Genomic DNA, 15,180 nt, shown 5'->3' on the forward strand with positions numbered 1-15,180 from the left:
CATGGAACTGAGGGATCACTCCTGGTAATGCTCGGGGCACCATATTTGGTGCTGTGGATCAAATGTAGGTGAGTCACCTGCAAAAAAAGCTCCCTCCTCACTGTACTATCTTTCCGGCCGACATGGCCATGATTTTGCTGTGAGCAACATCCCACACAGACACAGCGAGTGACAGAGAGCGTGCAGTCCCACTGAGTGCAGTGGCTGGGACTATTGAAGACACCCTTCAGACACAAACACAGGTTAGCGGCCTCCCACCAAACTAAACTCTGAAACTGATTTTCACTACTGTACTTCAATATTTGCATTATCTAATTTTTCTGCAGATTTCATTCTCCTGTTAACCTGGAGGTGTGGTTGTTTTAACTGGCATTTGCCTTGCATCTGACAAAGCAGCAAACTAAAATAGTGAAACTGAGGGGGGTTCAATGGGTCTTTTATGGTAGAGTCAGAGACGCTGAATTGAGTCTCTCTAACTCTAAGCTCTGGGCCCCATCTCAACAGGACTCTCCAAACCCTAATCCTCTGCTTGGAAGGAGGGAGGCAGACTCAGGCACAAACAAGTCTCTAGAGCAAGACTTACAGCGAGCTGCAGAGCTAATTCAAACTGCTTGTCCTGCAGAAGCTGCTGGATCTGGGTTGCCATGGGGACAGGGATGAGTCTCCACACAAAATGATTGCTGGCCACATAGATGATGTTTGACCTGGAGGCAGGAGTAAGAATGTTAGTGGGACAGCACAGGCTTTACCGTGAAACAGATGATCTTAAAGCTCTGAACAAAAACCCCCTTACCCTCCTGAGCTGATGAAACGGGGTCTCTGCAACTCAATGCTCTGAACCAGAAGCCTGGGTTCCAACGTCCGGATCTCCACATACCGAGGCAACACAGCAATGATGTAGGGAGGCTGGTGCTCTGTGCAAGAGAGAACAGACTGAGATGTAGTTCTGACCAAGAGCTTTAGTTTTATTGACTTTTTCTGAGTCAGTGTTTAAAAACAAATTTTTGTTTTAGCTGCATTTAAGTGGAATCTCCAAAAGGCCCATGAGTCAAATACCACGCCAGGAGCTTATAATGTGACTGATCCACAAAGGGAAGATGTTTGTCCATGTGAAACTAGAAGTCTCTTGCATAAGAAGGATGGATGCATCTAGTTTTGCTGAGAGAGACCTGATCCCATTGTTCTCATTCCATCTTCCGGAATGGGTAAGAGCTTGTTCCTTTGCCATCATTTACCAAAACCAGGCCTGGTGACGGCCAGCTGCAGCTCTTTTAACAATGTGGAATGGAGAATAAGTTCACAGAATAAGTTCACTCATCTCTTAGGAAGGGAAATGTCTCTTCATCCAACACACAGAAGCCAGCCAAGCATCATTAGGAGCAGCCCCCAGAACCCTAAGCATTGCTCAGGAGACCTTCCCAGACACAAAGTTTTACATTCCAGGTTGATACTTGTTGTGACATTTATGCCTACTCTTTTTTTTTTTTTGGTATCATACACAGTTAAATATACTTAAATTCACCTATCCATAACCCCAAGATCCATCAATGATTCTTGGGTTACACTCATCTCCATTTATTGTCCTATTTCTTGTAAGCAATACTTAACATATCAACTCTGCTTCCCAATCTGCTTTTATACTGATGTGACAATGTAAGTTTTGGAATGCTGAATAAAGTAAAAAAAATTTTTTAGGAGGGGGTCACATCCGGCAATGTTCAGGGGTTACTCCTGGCTCTGCACTCAGGAATTACTCTTGGCAGTGCTTGGGGCAACCATATGGGGTGCTGGGATTGAATCCACGTTGGTCATGTGCAAAGCAAACATCCTACCCACTGTATGATCGCTCCGGCCCCAGCAAGATAATTCTTAAGTGCAGAGCCAAGTTAGCCCTTAGCATCTCCAGGTGTGGTCAAAAAACAAAACGAAACAAACAAACAAATAAATAAATAAAATACAAAACCTCAGAATAAGACAGAATACACTTTACAGCAAACTCTCAAAAATGTTTGCACACCACACATACATAATTTTGCTCAAGTGGGTCCAGTAACGTCCCCATTGTGAGACTTCTTGTTACTGTGTTTGGCATACTGAATACTCTCGGTAGCTTGCCAGGCTCTCTGAGAGGGGCAGAGGAATCGAACCCAGCTCAGCCAGGCTGGCTGCGTGCAAGGCAAAACACCCTACCACTGTGCTACTAACTTCAAATTACAAAAAATGTTTTCATAAGTGTATTCTATATTACATTAGTAAAAACCTACAGAGAAAACACCTCACATCCATCAGGATGGTACTACCAAAGAACAGAAATTAGGAAAGGGATGTGGCTCAAAGGTCTGCTTTGCACACTGAGGTCCTGGGTTCCTTCTCCTGCTGGGGAGAGCTCTGGTGGGCGCTGAGCACTGCTGGGAGAGAACTCCCTCCAAAAAACCCCCAGAAAGTAACACTGGGAAGTATGTGGAAAAAGTGGAACCCTCATGTATTATTGACAGCAATGTAAGATGACACAGGCTGTACAAAAAAAGTCAGTATGGCAGGACCTCAGAAACTTAAAATAGAACTACCATATGACCAAGCAATTCTACTCAGGGGTTTAGATCCAAGAATGCTGAAATGATCTTTAAGAGAATATTTATTCATCCATGTTAAGAGTCAAGGGGCAGAAGTCAGCTAAATGTCCACCAATAAATAAAGAAAATGCAGTAGATAAATGCAGTGGCGCATTAGTCTTAGACAGGAAGGAAATCCTGTCATGTGCTACAATCTGGATGAAGCTGAGGAGGTGCTAAGTGAAAAAAGCCAGTCAAATCACACCACTCACATTTGGTATCTAAAGCAGTCAGATACACAGAAAAGAAACTTGGACAGTGGTTGACAGAGACTGAGAGGCGGGGCTGGGGAGCTACAGTTTGTTTAATGGGCACAGTTTCAGATTCGCAAGATGAAAAAGTTCTGAATATTTGTTCCACAATATATAAATATGCCCCATATTAATGAACTGAATTTGGACATAGTTAAGATGATAAACTTATTTTTAATGACACCATATAAAATTTTTAAATAAAAAATTACAAAATTGGGCTGGAGCAATAGCACAGTGGGTAGGGCGTTTGCCTTGCACGCAGCCGACCTAGGTTCGATTCCCAGAATCCCATATGGTCCCGCGAGCACCGCCAGGAGTAATTCCTGAGTGCATGAACCAGGAGTAACCCCTGTGTATCGCCGGGTGTGACCCAAAAAGCAATAAATAAATAAATAAATAAATAAAATTAACCACTAGATGGCATCGAACACATTCTCAAAGAACATATAAAGAGCATTCTCAAAGAACATATCCATAAATTTGTTAGGCTAATCTGCAAATTATTTTCCTTTTCCTAATTATCTATCTTCTGATAAGGGTTTTTTTAAATAATATATTCACAACCTGTGTTAAACGAGTACTGTAATACAATCTGAAAACAAGAAGGGTACTTGAAAATGAGAAAACTAAGACCTAGGTACAATTTTTCCATTAGTTTAAATGCTATCATTACTGCTGTTACTATGTTGCGCTATATATATATATATATATATATATATATATATATATATATATAGCACAGCGGGTAGGGCATTAGCCTTAGACACAGCCGACCCAGGTTCAATTTCTCCTTCCCTCTCGGAGAGCCGACAAGCTACTGAGAGTATCCCGCCCGCACAGAAGAGCCTGGCAAGCTCCTAGTGGTGTATTCGATATGCCAAAAACAGTAACAAGTCTCACAATGGAGACGTTACTGGTGCCTGCGAGCAAACTGATGAACAGCAGGACGACAGTGTTACAGTGCTACACTTTAGTACTTGGAGAAGTGACCCGATAGCTCACAGAACAGAATATACATGGGGGGGTGGGGTTTAGGACCACACTCAGGTATGCTCAGGGCTTCATTCCTAGATCTGCATTCAGGGTCATCCCTGGCAGTACTCAGGGACCATGTAGTGCTGGAATTGAACACAGGTTGGCTGCATACAAAGCAAGTGCTTTATCCCTGTACTATCTCTTCGGTCCCTGCTGCCTTTCATCTTAGCAAAAATTGTTTAAAAAGGCATATTTCTATTTATTTATTTTCTTTTTATGCTGGCCTTTTTTTTTTTTTAAAAAAAATAGTCCAATTTTCTGAGAAACACTGCTGAAAGTACTGGGGTACTGGGCACCAATCTCCGTTCCAAAGCAGAGGTCCCTCTGGGAATAAGACACATACTTCAAGCCTGTTACACACTATTTTAGACCCACAAGTTCCACTTTAGAAGGGAAAACAAGAAACCTCCCGAGCATCACAAAGCTTCACATGAAGTACTTAGCCCCCAAACTTTTAACACATAATCTCACATTATGGGTTAAGAGATTTATCAAATACTGACGTGGTATCATTCCCTTTTGGTCTCTTAATATCCAGCTACCACCAGCATAACTTGCCCATACCATGAGGCATTATACCACGAGCTGACCATTTAGGAACCTGCTGGCCTCACAGACCTTTGCCTCTAACGCTCTCAGTCCTTTGTAATCCTGGAGAACCACCTCAGTCAGGCCTGTCTCCAGAACATCCTCTTACAATCAGCATGTCTTTGACTTTTCTGCTCATTTTGCCAACTATTTTTTCTGCCTAAAAGGAAAAGAATTTTTCTTTAAGTCACCTCTTAAATGCCCTGACTGGTCTAGTCTTGTCTTATCCTTGTACAGGAATTTCTTTCAGGCTAACTGAATAATGAATTTGCCCCTTCTGAATTACCAGATCTCAATTCACCCAAATGAGTACCTTAAGCCTTGCCTGCATTGTCTCTTTATCCCCAGTTGTATTAATCATCGTTTCCTGAGATAGAATCCTTAAAGGCAGCATGTTCATATACCCAACTACTTCTGGTTTTAGTTTTTGGTTGTCAAGCCATATCTGGCAGTGCCCGGAGAATGCTCCTAGAGGTTCTCAGGCAGTGTCAGGGACCAAATGCAGGCCTCTGGCATGCAAAGCATGTGGCTCAGCCTGGTGAGCAGCGGGGTATTTTTTAAAGTCACTTCTGCCTGAGAATGAACTGTTTCATGGGTGGTTATTTGCTTCGAGGAAATCCCGTAATAGATAGTGGTAAGAAGCGGACACATCTATTATGTAAGACAGAGACCACTGAACACAGTGCCCCCACATCTAAAACCTTCCAACGCTGAAATACCTATGCTTCAGACAGAGAGAGGGAATTCTGCCAATATGCAAACGTGATCTGTTTGCAGAGAACACAATCAAACCATTAAAAAGAAAGCAAAAGAACAAGAATTAAGAAATAAAAATAGCAGCAGACGGTCACTTCCTAAAATGTACCATTTGATTTACATTTTTCCCCTTCTGAAGCAAAACCCATTTTCCTATCCACATCAGAATGTTCCGGGGTTTTGTTGGGTTTTTTTACCCTCCTATAACATTTGTCACATTTTACGAAGGGGAAGTGAGAGTGTTAGACACCAAAACTGGCTGCCTGGGACTCCAGACTGGAGAACGGTCCCAGGCCCAACGGGAAACAGCCTGTATTGTTGGTCTCACCCATGGCGACTGGTATGTCTGTCCAGTTCAGGGCACACTTCTGTGTGCAGATCCCCTCCTCATTGAGCACCACGGTGAGATCATCCTGGCCCACGGCCACTTTTCCATCTGCCAGGGGTGCAACTAAGGGCTCCAACTGTTTTCCTGTTGGAAAGAGCTCTTTGATGGACCCTTTTCCATCCACCTACAGGAAGACATAAAGTGAGTCATGCGGCATGCTCCAACGGGGGGCCTGCACGTGGCCTGGAAAAGTCCAGATAAAAGTCTCAAGCTCAGAGAAGACAAAAGTTTTCCTTGTTCACCATAAGGGAATGTATCACATTTGTGGTGGCAGATTTTACATTGTAGAACTTGTTTCCTTTTTATCTATAATAGCAAAAAAGCATCTTGCCTGGCAGGCCACAATAGCCAGGTGCTGCTAAGGATGCAGAGCATCTGGTACAGGCTGCTGGTGAGGACACGAAATAGGATGGCTGCCTTGTACGTCAGCCCATCATAAAGTCAAACATACACTCACATTTACACACAGATTTGTCTGCAAATTTTTCTAGCAGCTGTTTAATGGCTTGCGACTGGGGTGGGAGGAATGTGATCTTTAACTGACACAGGGATAAACTACATTATGTCTGTGCCATAGACCACTGCATAGCCAAAGAAAACAAACACACTGACACAAAGAGCCACACAGCTGAAGTCAGACACATGAGGAAGAGAGAAAGAAGGCAAGACTCCAAAGCATCCATATTGTATGAATCCACTTAGGGCATTTGGTAAAAAGCAAAACTGCAAGAAATCCATGGTTACCAGAAGTGGGGATAGAGCATCAGAGACTGACTTCAAAGAGACAGTATGAGGAAACTTTGGGGGTGATGAAACTGTTCTGAACTTCTGGTGATGCTCGGTTATACATGTTGAGGCATTTGTGAAAAAGAAATGTGCATAAATTTTTTTTAATTCCATGTAAACAAATAATTACTCAGTAGCCTAATCCTGAGGTATGATGTGCAACCTTTGAAAGATTTGAGAGGGCTGTGAGAGGAACAAAGCCAACTCTGACATTGGGCCCAGCCCTGCCCTACCGATTCCCGCCAGCACCAAAATGCCTCATCGGCCTCAGTTAGGTGCCAGCAGCAGCTCCTTGAGGAATCCATGACTCTCGTGCTGCCAAATGGAGATTCCAACCACAAAAATAAGGAAGTAGTATACTAAGTATAAACAACTGAGCTACAGAGGGGGCCGGGACTAGGAGAGAGGTCTGGAGCTAAGAACTGTACATAATTTCTGAAATAAATGGCTTCTCAGTCTCTTCTACAAATGTATATTGTGGGGCAGGGAAGAGGGAGGTGGGGGAAAAGTGATGCTCTGGATATTTTCCACTTAGATTAAGAGAAAAAGTAGGTGGGGCCGGAGCAAAGGTACAGCGGGTAGGGCATTTTCCTTACATATGGCTGACCCTGGCATCCCATATGGTCCCCCAGGCACCACCAGGAGTAATTCCTGAGTGCAAAAGCCAGAAGTAACCCCTGTGTATTGCCAGGTGTGACCCAAAAAGGGAAAAAAAATTGAAACAAAGTGTATAATATGCTATTTTTGTAAATGGGTGGAATGTATCAAAGGGTTAAGTTGCTTTTTCTGAGTGGAGAGATTATGGCGGACTTGTTCTTCCTTTATTTTCCTTTCTCTTAAATAAATACATATGGTTTTTGAAATTAAGACAATAGTGGACTCACTTAAACAAAAAACACAGTAAAAGATTTTGGAGGCAAAGAAACACAAATTCTTAAAAATATTTATGTTACCAAAGTTAGTTTATAATTTCCGAACACTGATGCCTCAGTCCACAAAAAGGCTGCTGAGAGGGGCAAGCAGTGCCCATACCAATATCTGTCCCAGTACCTAGGTCCAGGATAGGAGAAAGATGCTAGACAGAGAACTCTGAGTTGATTCTGCCTGACCTAGGTCACACGAATGTCTTATCTGTGAAAAATATTGAGACTATGAAAAATAATCAGACACAGAGACTGTTTGCCAAAAGCACTCTACGGTCATTCTCTCAATCTGAGGTTCAGAAGCACAGGCAACCCCATAATCTTCTCCCCCAAGACAAAGAGATCCTTGAAGAAAGGTCAGCATTACCCTGATCAGGTAGTAGTCTCTCTTGAAACCCACACAGATTGAGTTTCCACACCAGGCCATCGACTTGGGCACATCTGGGACACTAAAGTCCCCCTGAAGAAAGAGAGAAAAGTTCAATTGGAAAGTATGTAAAAACGATTTTTTTTAAATCACCATGTTAAAAAAAATCACTTTTTTTTTTTACCCTCATTCTATAAAATCACCCTCTCATTTTTAGCTGAACAGTTCTATAGGTACCAGGCCAGGAAACCACCCCTTAGAATGAAAGTAGTGAACTGGACAAGGGGCATTAGGAAAAGTTCAAAGCCCACTGAAAGATAAACCCATCTGGACAGGGGCTGAACGTGGAAGACTGGCAAGTGTTCCCAGTGCTCAAAGCAGAACATTTATCGGGGGCGAATGCCATTGGGGTCCTGCCCTTCACTAGAACTGGAAGTTAATTTTTTTTACTTTTTTTTTTTCTTTTTGGGTTACACTCAGCGTTGCACAGGGGTTAGTTCTGGCTCGTGCACTCAGGAATCACTCCTATTACTCCTGGTGATGCTCGGGGGACCATATGGGATGCTGGGAATTGAACCCTGGTTGGCTGCGTGCAAGGCAAATGCCCTACCCACTGTGCTATTGCTTCAGTCCCTGGAAGTTAAATTTTTAAGCAGAGGACCAATGTAACAGCAGCAGCTCACACCCACCCATGGAACAGGCAACAGTGGACTGGACTGACTTTACCTGCAATTCGTGAAATTCTCTGTCCTTCCAGAAATAAAGCTGCAGCTTCTTCTTCACGGCCACACACATCCGTAACACCTCCTCCCCGGTCTCTGTGTGCTGGATGAGACATCCGGAAAAATTGAGGCCATGGGGTACGATGACCACACAATGGACAGTTATAGGTTTCCTCCCTTGAAACAGCTACTACTCTGAAAATCCTCTGTAACTCAAGCTGAGCCAAAGTATGCCATTCTCTAAACTGCATGCAGGAAGAATAGGCTAATGAGCATATTCTCCCCCTGGGCTGCTGGCCCGGACACATCTCATGAACATTTACAATTCGGGGAGAAAGAGCTCTGGTTTATGTACACTTTCACCACCATAAGTGGCACCTGTTTCTCGCTATTGCCTGCCACTACACACGGTGGGGACAGGCTGGTATTTTCTTTTTTCAAATTTAATTTTATTTTTATAAAGTAGTTCACAATATTTGATTACATTTAATATTCGAATACCAATCTTACTATCATTATACCTTCCCATCACCATATTTCAGATGTCTCCGTCCCGAACCCCAACCCCTGCCCAAAGCAGAACCAAAATAATTTATTTTTGTATTCTTTATTATGAATAAACTACTGACAATGCTCCAAAAAAGTTTCCTTAGAGGAAACTTGTGAAGATTGTTGTATTTCACCCATGGGCTTTTAAGCCCTTTTATAAGAGATTACCAACATACTAACATGCTGCTAAAGGTTGAGCCTTGTGTGACTGTAGCACTGTCCTCCTGTTGTTCATCGATTTGCTCGAGTGGGCCCAGTAACGTCTCCATTGTGAGACTTACTGTTACTGTGTTTAGCATATCGAATGTGGATATTTTAGAGAAAAATAGTTTTCTCTAAGACTGGTTGCCTTCCACTTTAAACCCCATCAAATGTGGTATACTCATGAGTGAGGCCTGGCCTGAGCATGTGGAGAACAGCTGTGTGCATGAGGTTTTTGGCTGCCGGGGCTGGGTCCCTTGGGGTGGGGAGGGAGTCTTACCCACTACCCTCTGGGTGCCCTGAATGAAACACAGGCTGGTATCCCTAGGATTACTCAGAGGTCCGCAGGCCACACCAGCACTTGTCAGAAAATGCAAAGGTCTCAGTTCAATGTAAAGACCCAAGGATGCCAGCCTGCTGAGGCCCTGCAGTGCTGGGGACAGTTGGGCGACCCTGGCAGTGCTGGGGGCCTCCAGGGCTATACCTGATGAAGCTTGGGAGACTGTCAGGAATTGAACCTGCGTGCTCCTTTACAATGCCTACGCATTTAAAAAAAAGGCAGTGTGAGAGGCCTTGGCCACATTTTGGGGGAAGAGGTGCGGTGTATGTAAATCTCTAAGACACAGAGTCAACGACACTATAAGCAGGAGACCCAAACTACAATAACCAGACTTAAAACTACACCTGAACTGGGGATATTGGTGGAGAAGTCACACTGGTGGAATTCAAACACTATTTTTTTTTTATGTAGGAGTACTGCTATTTATTCAGCCACTTGATTAGCTGATTGAATTGTGCATGAACTCCACCTTATTTTTTTTCCATTTTTTATAATTTTATTTATTGAATCACCATCAAACACTAAATTTTTGAAACAACTGTATAATAAACAACTTTGAAAATCATGATGTTTTTAATAAAAAATAATGATAATAATGGAAAAAAATGTGCCTACAAGAAAGCAGAATGGGGGAGTCGGGGGTGGTAACCTAGGGATACTGTTGGAGGGAAGGTCACACTAGTGATGGGACTGGCTTTCGCTTTCATTTTTCTTTTTAAAATTATAACCCGGTGATGCTCAGGGGTCACTCCTGATGGTGCTCAGGGGACCATATAGGATGCCATGAGCAAATTCAGGTCAGCCATGTGCAAGGCCAACACCCTACCCACTGTACAGGCACTCCATCTTCCTGTGGTGAGACTGGTACTGAAAACTGTATGCCTGAAACCATATTATGAACAACTTCCTAAATCATAGTCTCTTAGCAAAAAAAAAAAAAAAAAAAAATTTAAAACCCAAGAAAAAGTGTAGTGTCAATGTATACTTCAATGCACTGCACTACAGTACTGCAATGTCCTCCCGTTGTTCATCGAGTTGCTTGAGTTGGCCCAGTAACGTCTCCATCGTGGGACCTGTTGTTACATAGTGGGTAAGTCACTTGCCTTGCAAATGGCAGACCAGATTTCATCCTGAGAATCAACTGTGATTCCCAAGCACAGAGCCAGGAGTAAGTCCTAAGCACCACCAGATGTAACCCCCAAACAAACAAAAAACCCATCTGCCAAAACTATGAAGTGATTGAAGTTGAATAGAGAGGTGTAGAAAATTTTGTAGAATATGATGATGAACTAGCAAATGTCCTTCCTGAATAACAACTCCAAAAGACAATGGCCACAAGATATGTTTCAGAGAGTCATCTCAGTGTCCTCTAATGATGTTGCTGGTACTCTTACAGTCTTGATTTCCTGCTAATGGTTTATTTACAAGTGTTTCTATCTTTGGTTAGCTGTCTGCTGCCTCCCAGATGTATGGTGCTCAAGTGAGCACACACAGGGATTGCAAATGTCTCAACTTCAGACCATACATTAAGGCAACACTTCTTTAATTCAATTAAAAACCAAGTATTTTCTTTGAAGTCTCTGCTGGACTTGGATATCAATGTTATTCTTCCTGTCCAATGCCAGACATTATGCAAAAGATCATCAAAGCACGTTTTTTTTCTGTGTGATGCCAGGGATCAATTTCAGGATATCACACATCCCCAGAAAAAAAATGCCAACTTTAAAAGCACATTATCTTGTTCCACATACCTGGAGTTCACAGGTAAACAGTGACGCTCCCTTTGCCTTTGAAACTGTAGTGATTTGTTGAAATGTCAACAGGTCGTGGACATAAATGTTATTTTCTGCTTGGAAGGAGAGAAAGCATCACTATAAGTAATCATCATAATTCTCATTCCCTAGGTTAGTTACCTTCAACCCCGCCCCCCAAAAAAGAAAAAAACAACAACAGTGATTTTTTTTGGGGGGTGGGGTGGGGATAGGGAGGGGGTTGTATACCTGCTGGTGCTGAGAACTTACTCCTGACTCTGCACTCAGGGATCACTCCTGGCTCTGGGAACCACATGTGATGCTGGGAATTGAACCCACATTGGCTGTGTGCAAGGCAGGTGCCCTACCTACTGTACTATTGCTCTAGCCCCTATTTATTTATTTTTATTTTATTTATTTTTTTGCCCCTATTTATTTTTTAACTATAATCAGAATAAATACATTAGAGTTTGAGTGTGAGATTCAAATTTGGGTTGATGTGTAAAAAAAAATTCTCATCTGGAAAGTTGCAATATAATATTTGTATAAGAAATGGCTTTCAAAGTCATTTATAATAGGAGGCTTAAATAAGTAAAAGGAAATCTATGAATTTTGTACAATCTCCTGGCAAGGGGATTTGCTTGCTATACAGCAAGCAAAATACTTTCACTCAGGCCTCTTTATATAGTTTATATAGTTCAGACATAAAAACTTAATTACTTCAGGGTTGGAGAGATACTTAAGCAGGTAGGGTGCTTGTCTTGTACTTGACTGTTCCAAGTTTAATCCCTGGCACCCCATATAGTCCCCTGAGCCCACCAGGACCAATTCCTGAGTGCAGAGCCAGGAGTAAGCCTTGAGTACTGCAGGTGTGGTCCAAACCCTACCCCCATGTCCCCAAAAGATTCAATTACTTTAAATGTTCATCTCTCTAATAGTTAAGTTTGAAATAGTTTTACTATTGGGGTCCTAGGCTGAACCGAGAATGAGCAAACATGATGAGCAAAGTTTCCAGCCCTGTTTGACAAAAGGCAATTCATTGTCTCCTCCATAAAAGTATGATTTCTCAACCAAGGCTCTGTCTCTCACTGAGTACCTCGCTACTCTTTCTGACATAATTGAGTCAGGATAGATCTCAGGGTCGTTGCTCAAGTTGCTTCTTCTGTCTAGAGCACCTCTCCTCTTACTGAAATCCGAATCATCTGTTAGGATACAGGATCCCTCCCACCACTAATATCCCACAATGCTTTTTAATATATTTTCATTGCAATGTGTCACACTGAATGATTACTTTGTTGCTTAGATATCTATGTCAGAAAAATTAAATTTCAAAAATAGAAACCACATTTTGTCCAACTTGGTACTTCCAATGCATGGAGTAGTGCTCAAAAAATACTTGTTAGTTTCATGAATGCATGAAGTGACACTTTGTGGAGAGAAAAGTTCAAGTTTAAGGGGGATGATGGTGCCTTTACTAACTATGCATCCTACTTTATCTTATTTGTTACATACTGGTCTCCTGGTTAAATTTACTACTAAAGTAATCTCCAAAGGGTTAAATTAGATCACAACTGTTATTTTTTTGACATAAGAGATACAAATGTAGCCCCTTTTCTTACCTAACAAGCTCACCAGAATCTTAAACTGGGAAACCACATGGATCTGAAAAACAGCAAATCATTAGACTCAAATATCTCTGACAAGGTTTAGCAAATAATTCATTTAGCTACAGTATTAAAACGCTGGGGACTGAAGCCTATATGGATGACAGAGATCCAACTTCTATTTATGTGCAATAACTGTATCTGTTTATGGAAAAGGATCCCAGGCACCTGGCTGGGTGGACAGCAAGCTGAGGATGCCAAGAGTTTACGAGCTCTGCAATAAACCTTTAATCATGTTGCCAAAGTTGGAGCATAGACAGACTCTTACAGAAGTCAATCTTGTCAGAGCAACCACTTCTGCTGCCTACCTGTTGAATCTTTTTGGAGAAGTTCTTATTGGATTTCTCTAGTGTCACTTCAAATCGGTTGCAACCTGTCAAGAGAAAAGAACCATTCACAGTTTCAAAGCAGGACACAGAGAAATAAACAACTACAATGAAAAAATGTTGCTCTGGATCATTCTCCTGCATAGGTCTTTGGAAACTCCTAAAGATCTTCAAGCCAGAGATCTGAAGCAGGCCCGTTTTCACTGTTTTCAACTCCAGTCTGAGAAGGCAGCTCATGCACCCTCCACTGGCCTTAGCAGACCATAGGAACACACTGAGGAAGTTCACGGAAGCTTCAGGAAACTTGGCAAGAGCTTCCCCTATAATATAGGACCTTGGGGGCAAAGTGTTTCACAACAAGAGTGCAAGAAGCAGCATCTAGGGGTGGGGGAGATAGCACACAAATTGGGGGCGTGCATGCTCTCCATGCTTGGAATCCCAGTCCAGTCCTCAACACGTTTCCCAAGCACCAGATGATATAGCCCTGGAGATCCTTGAGCACAGTCGGTGTTGCCCTGGTGGTTCCCTGCACCACAAGGCCAGAGCAGCATCACCTTGAGTCCTAGCATGGAGCCGTCGAGCCCAGCTGGCTGGGGCACAGCTTGAGGACCCCTCTTCACCCCACACACCTCCCAAAAAGGAATAGTCAGAGGCTGTTGATGTGGGGCAGCGGCAGAGAGCATGCCTCACATGTGAGGCTTGAGGTTCAACCCCACACTGCCCTGGAAAAAATAAAACCAAATATAGGACCGGAAGCAATAGAAGCCAGCCCGAAGCATCGTTAGATCTAGACCAATTAAACTCCAGCAGTTACTGTCTGCAACGCACACCAGTGCTAAAGCTAAGGCAACTGTAATGTGTCTACACTCACTGCCACTGTCCAGTGATGCTACATTGACTGGCACTGTTGCACAAAAGATAGAAGAAAATGATACACCATATCAAATACATGAAACCAGCCTTGCTGGGATGACAGAAATATATCAGCCTCATAAGAAACCACAGGAACATGATAATAATTACCATAACAGCAGCTGTTACTAACCTCTGGCCCCCTTTATTCTAATTTTCTCCTGAGAACTCGAATGTTATTATTAGTAATAAACTTTGCCAGTTATTTTCTTTAAAGTAACAAAATCCCTGTGTTTGCTTTTGAGAAAACACCCATTGAGAAAATACTCAAATGATCTGAAAAATATATAATCTGTCTTCTTTTTCCAAGCAAGAATGATGCTCTGTGAAAAAGCCCATCCAGCTTAAACACTCACAGAAGTATTTTCCTCCAAGACAGATACTGAACTTCACACCTTGGCTCCTCACAGAAGTGTTGATGAAAAGAACAAGTGACTTAGTGTCACTGTGAACTGAGCTTTGACTCTGGAGATCATTAGGAAGGATAGGTGGGCACAGTGCAGAGACCAACACTGGGGATTATAGCTCTGGAGTGAGGGCAGCACTGAAAAAAAACCTAAAGTTCTCAGAACCTTAGATCTGAACTAATCTCATCTCTGTTTCAGACATACATATGTGATGTCCTAGAGAGATTTCGAACTCCCAAGGGTTGTCTCAGATCAGACTAAAACCCAGAAACCCTAAAAGTCCCATCTTCCCCTTTCCTAAGGATGGTCTCACTGAAGTACTATCTACATTTAAATGACCTCAAATCTAGAAACCATCAGGGAGGCCCAGGTCTATTTCTGGGTCATACCATACTAGAGCCAGACCAGTCTTAAACTAGGTTCTGAGGGTATAAGAGAAGGGAAATTTCTAATCAGTTTGATTTCATAACAGTTCATGGTAGTTTAAGTTCCCTGTGGGGAAACTGAAGACTGGGAAGATTAACCTGTCAAAGGTTACACGAGCAACTGATCACAGGGCAAGGAACCACCAATGCTCCAACTCTAGTTAACACTAATAT

The 15,180-nt window shown here is 42.6% G+C and overlaps 1 protein-coding gene across 2 annotated transcripts in view; it reads right to left on the reverse strand.

The window, feature by feature from the left end:
- VPS39 (VPS39 subunit of HOPS complex) overlaps positions 1 to 15,180 on the reverse strand; it is a 42,562-nt gene that overhangs the window by 18,171 nt on the left and 9,211 nt on the right. The window contains exons 3-10 of one of the 2 annotated variants that reach the window (XM_056134273.1): positions 13,245 to 13,309; positions 12,892 to 12,934; positions 11,273 to 11,370; positions 8,436 to 8,534; positions 7,710 to 7,802; positions 5,574 to 5,757; positions 794 to 914; positions 584 to 704 (exon numbers count right to left, since the gene is read on the reverse strand). In XM_056134273.1, coding sequence (XP_055990248.1) covers positions 584 to 704; positions 794 to 914; positions 5,574 to 5,757; positions 7,710 to 7,802; positions 8,436 to 8,534; positions 11,273 to 11,370; positions 12,892 to 12,934; positions 13,245 to 13,309 — 824 coding nt within the window. The remainder of the gene's footprint in view (positions 1 to 583; positions 705 to 793; positions 915 to 5,573; positions 5,758 to 7,709; positions 7,803 to 8,435; positions 8,535 to 11,272; positions 11,371 to 12,891; positions 12,935 to 13,244; positions 13,310 to 15,180) is intronic. The other variant, XM_056134274.1, reaches the window with a different exon arrangement.

Source organism: Sorex fumeus, unplaced genomic scaffold (genome assembly GCF_029834395.1).
Source record: "Sorex fumeus unplaced genomic scaffold, SorFum_2.1 ptg000098l, whole genome shotgun sequence".
NCBI lineage: Eukaryota > Metazoa > Chordata > Mammalia > Eulipotyphla > Soricidae > Sorex > Sorex fumeus.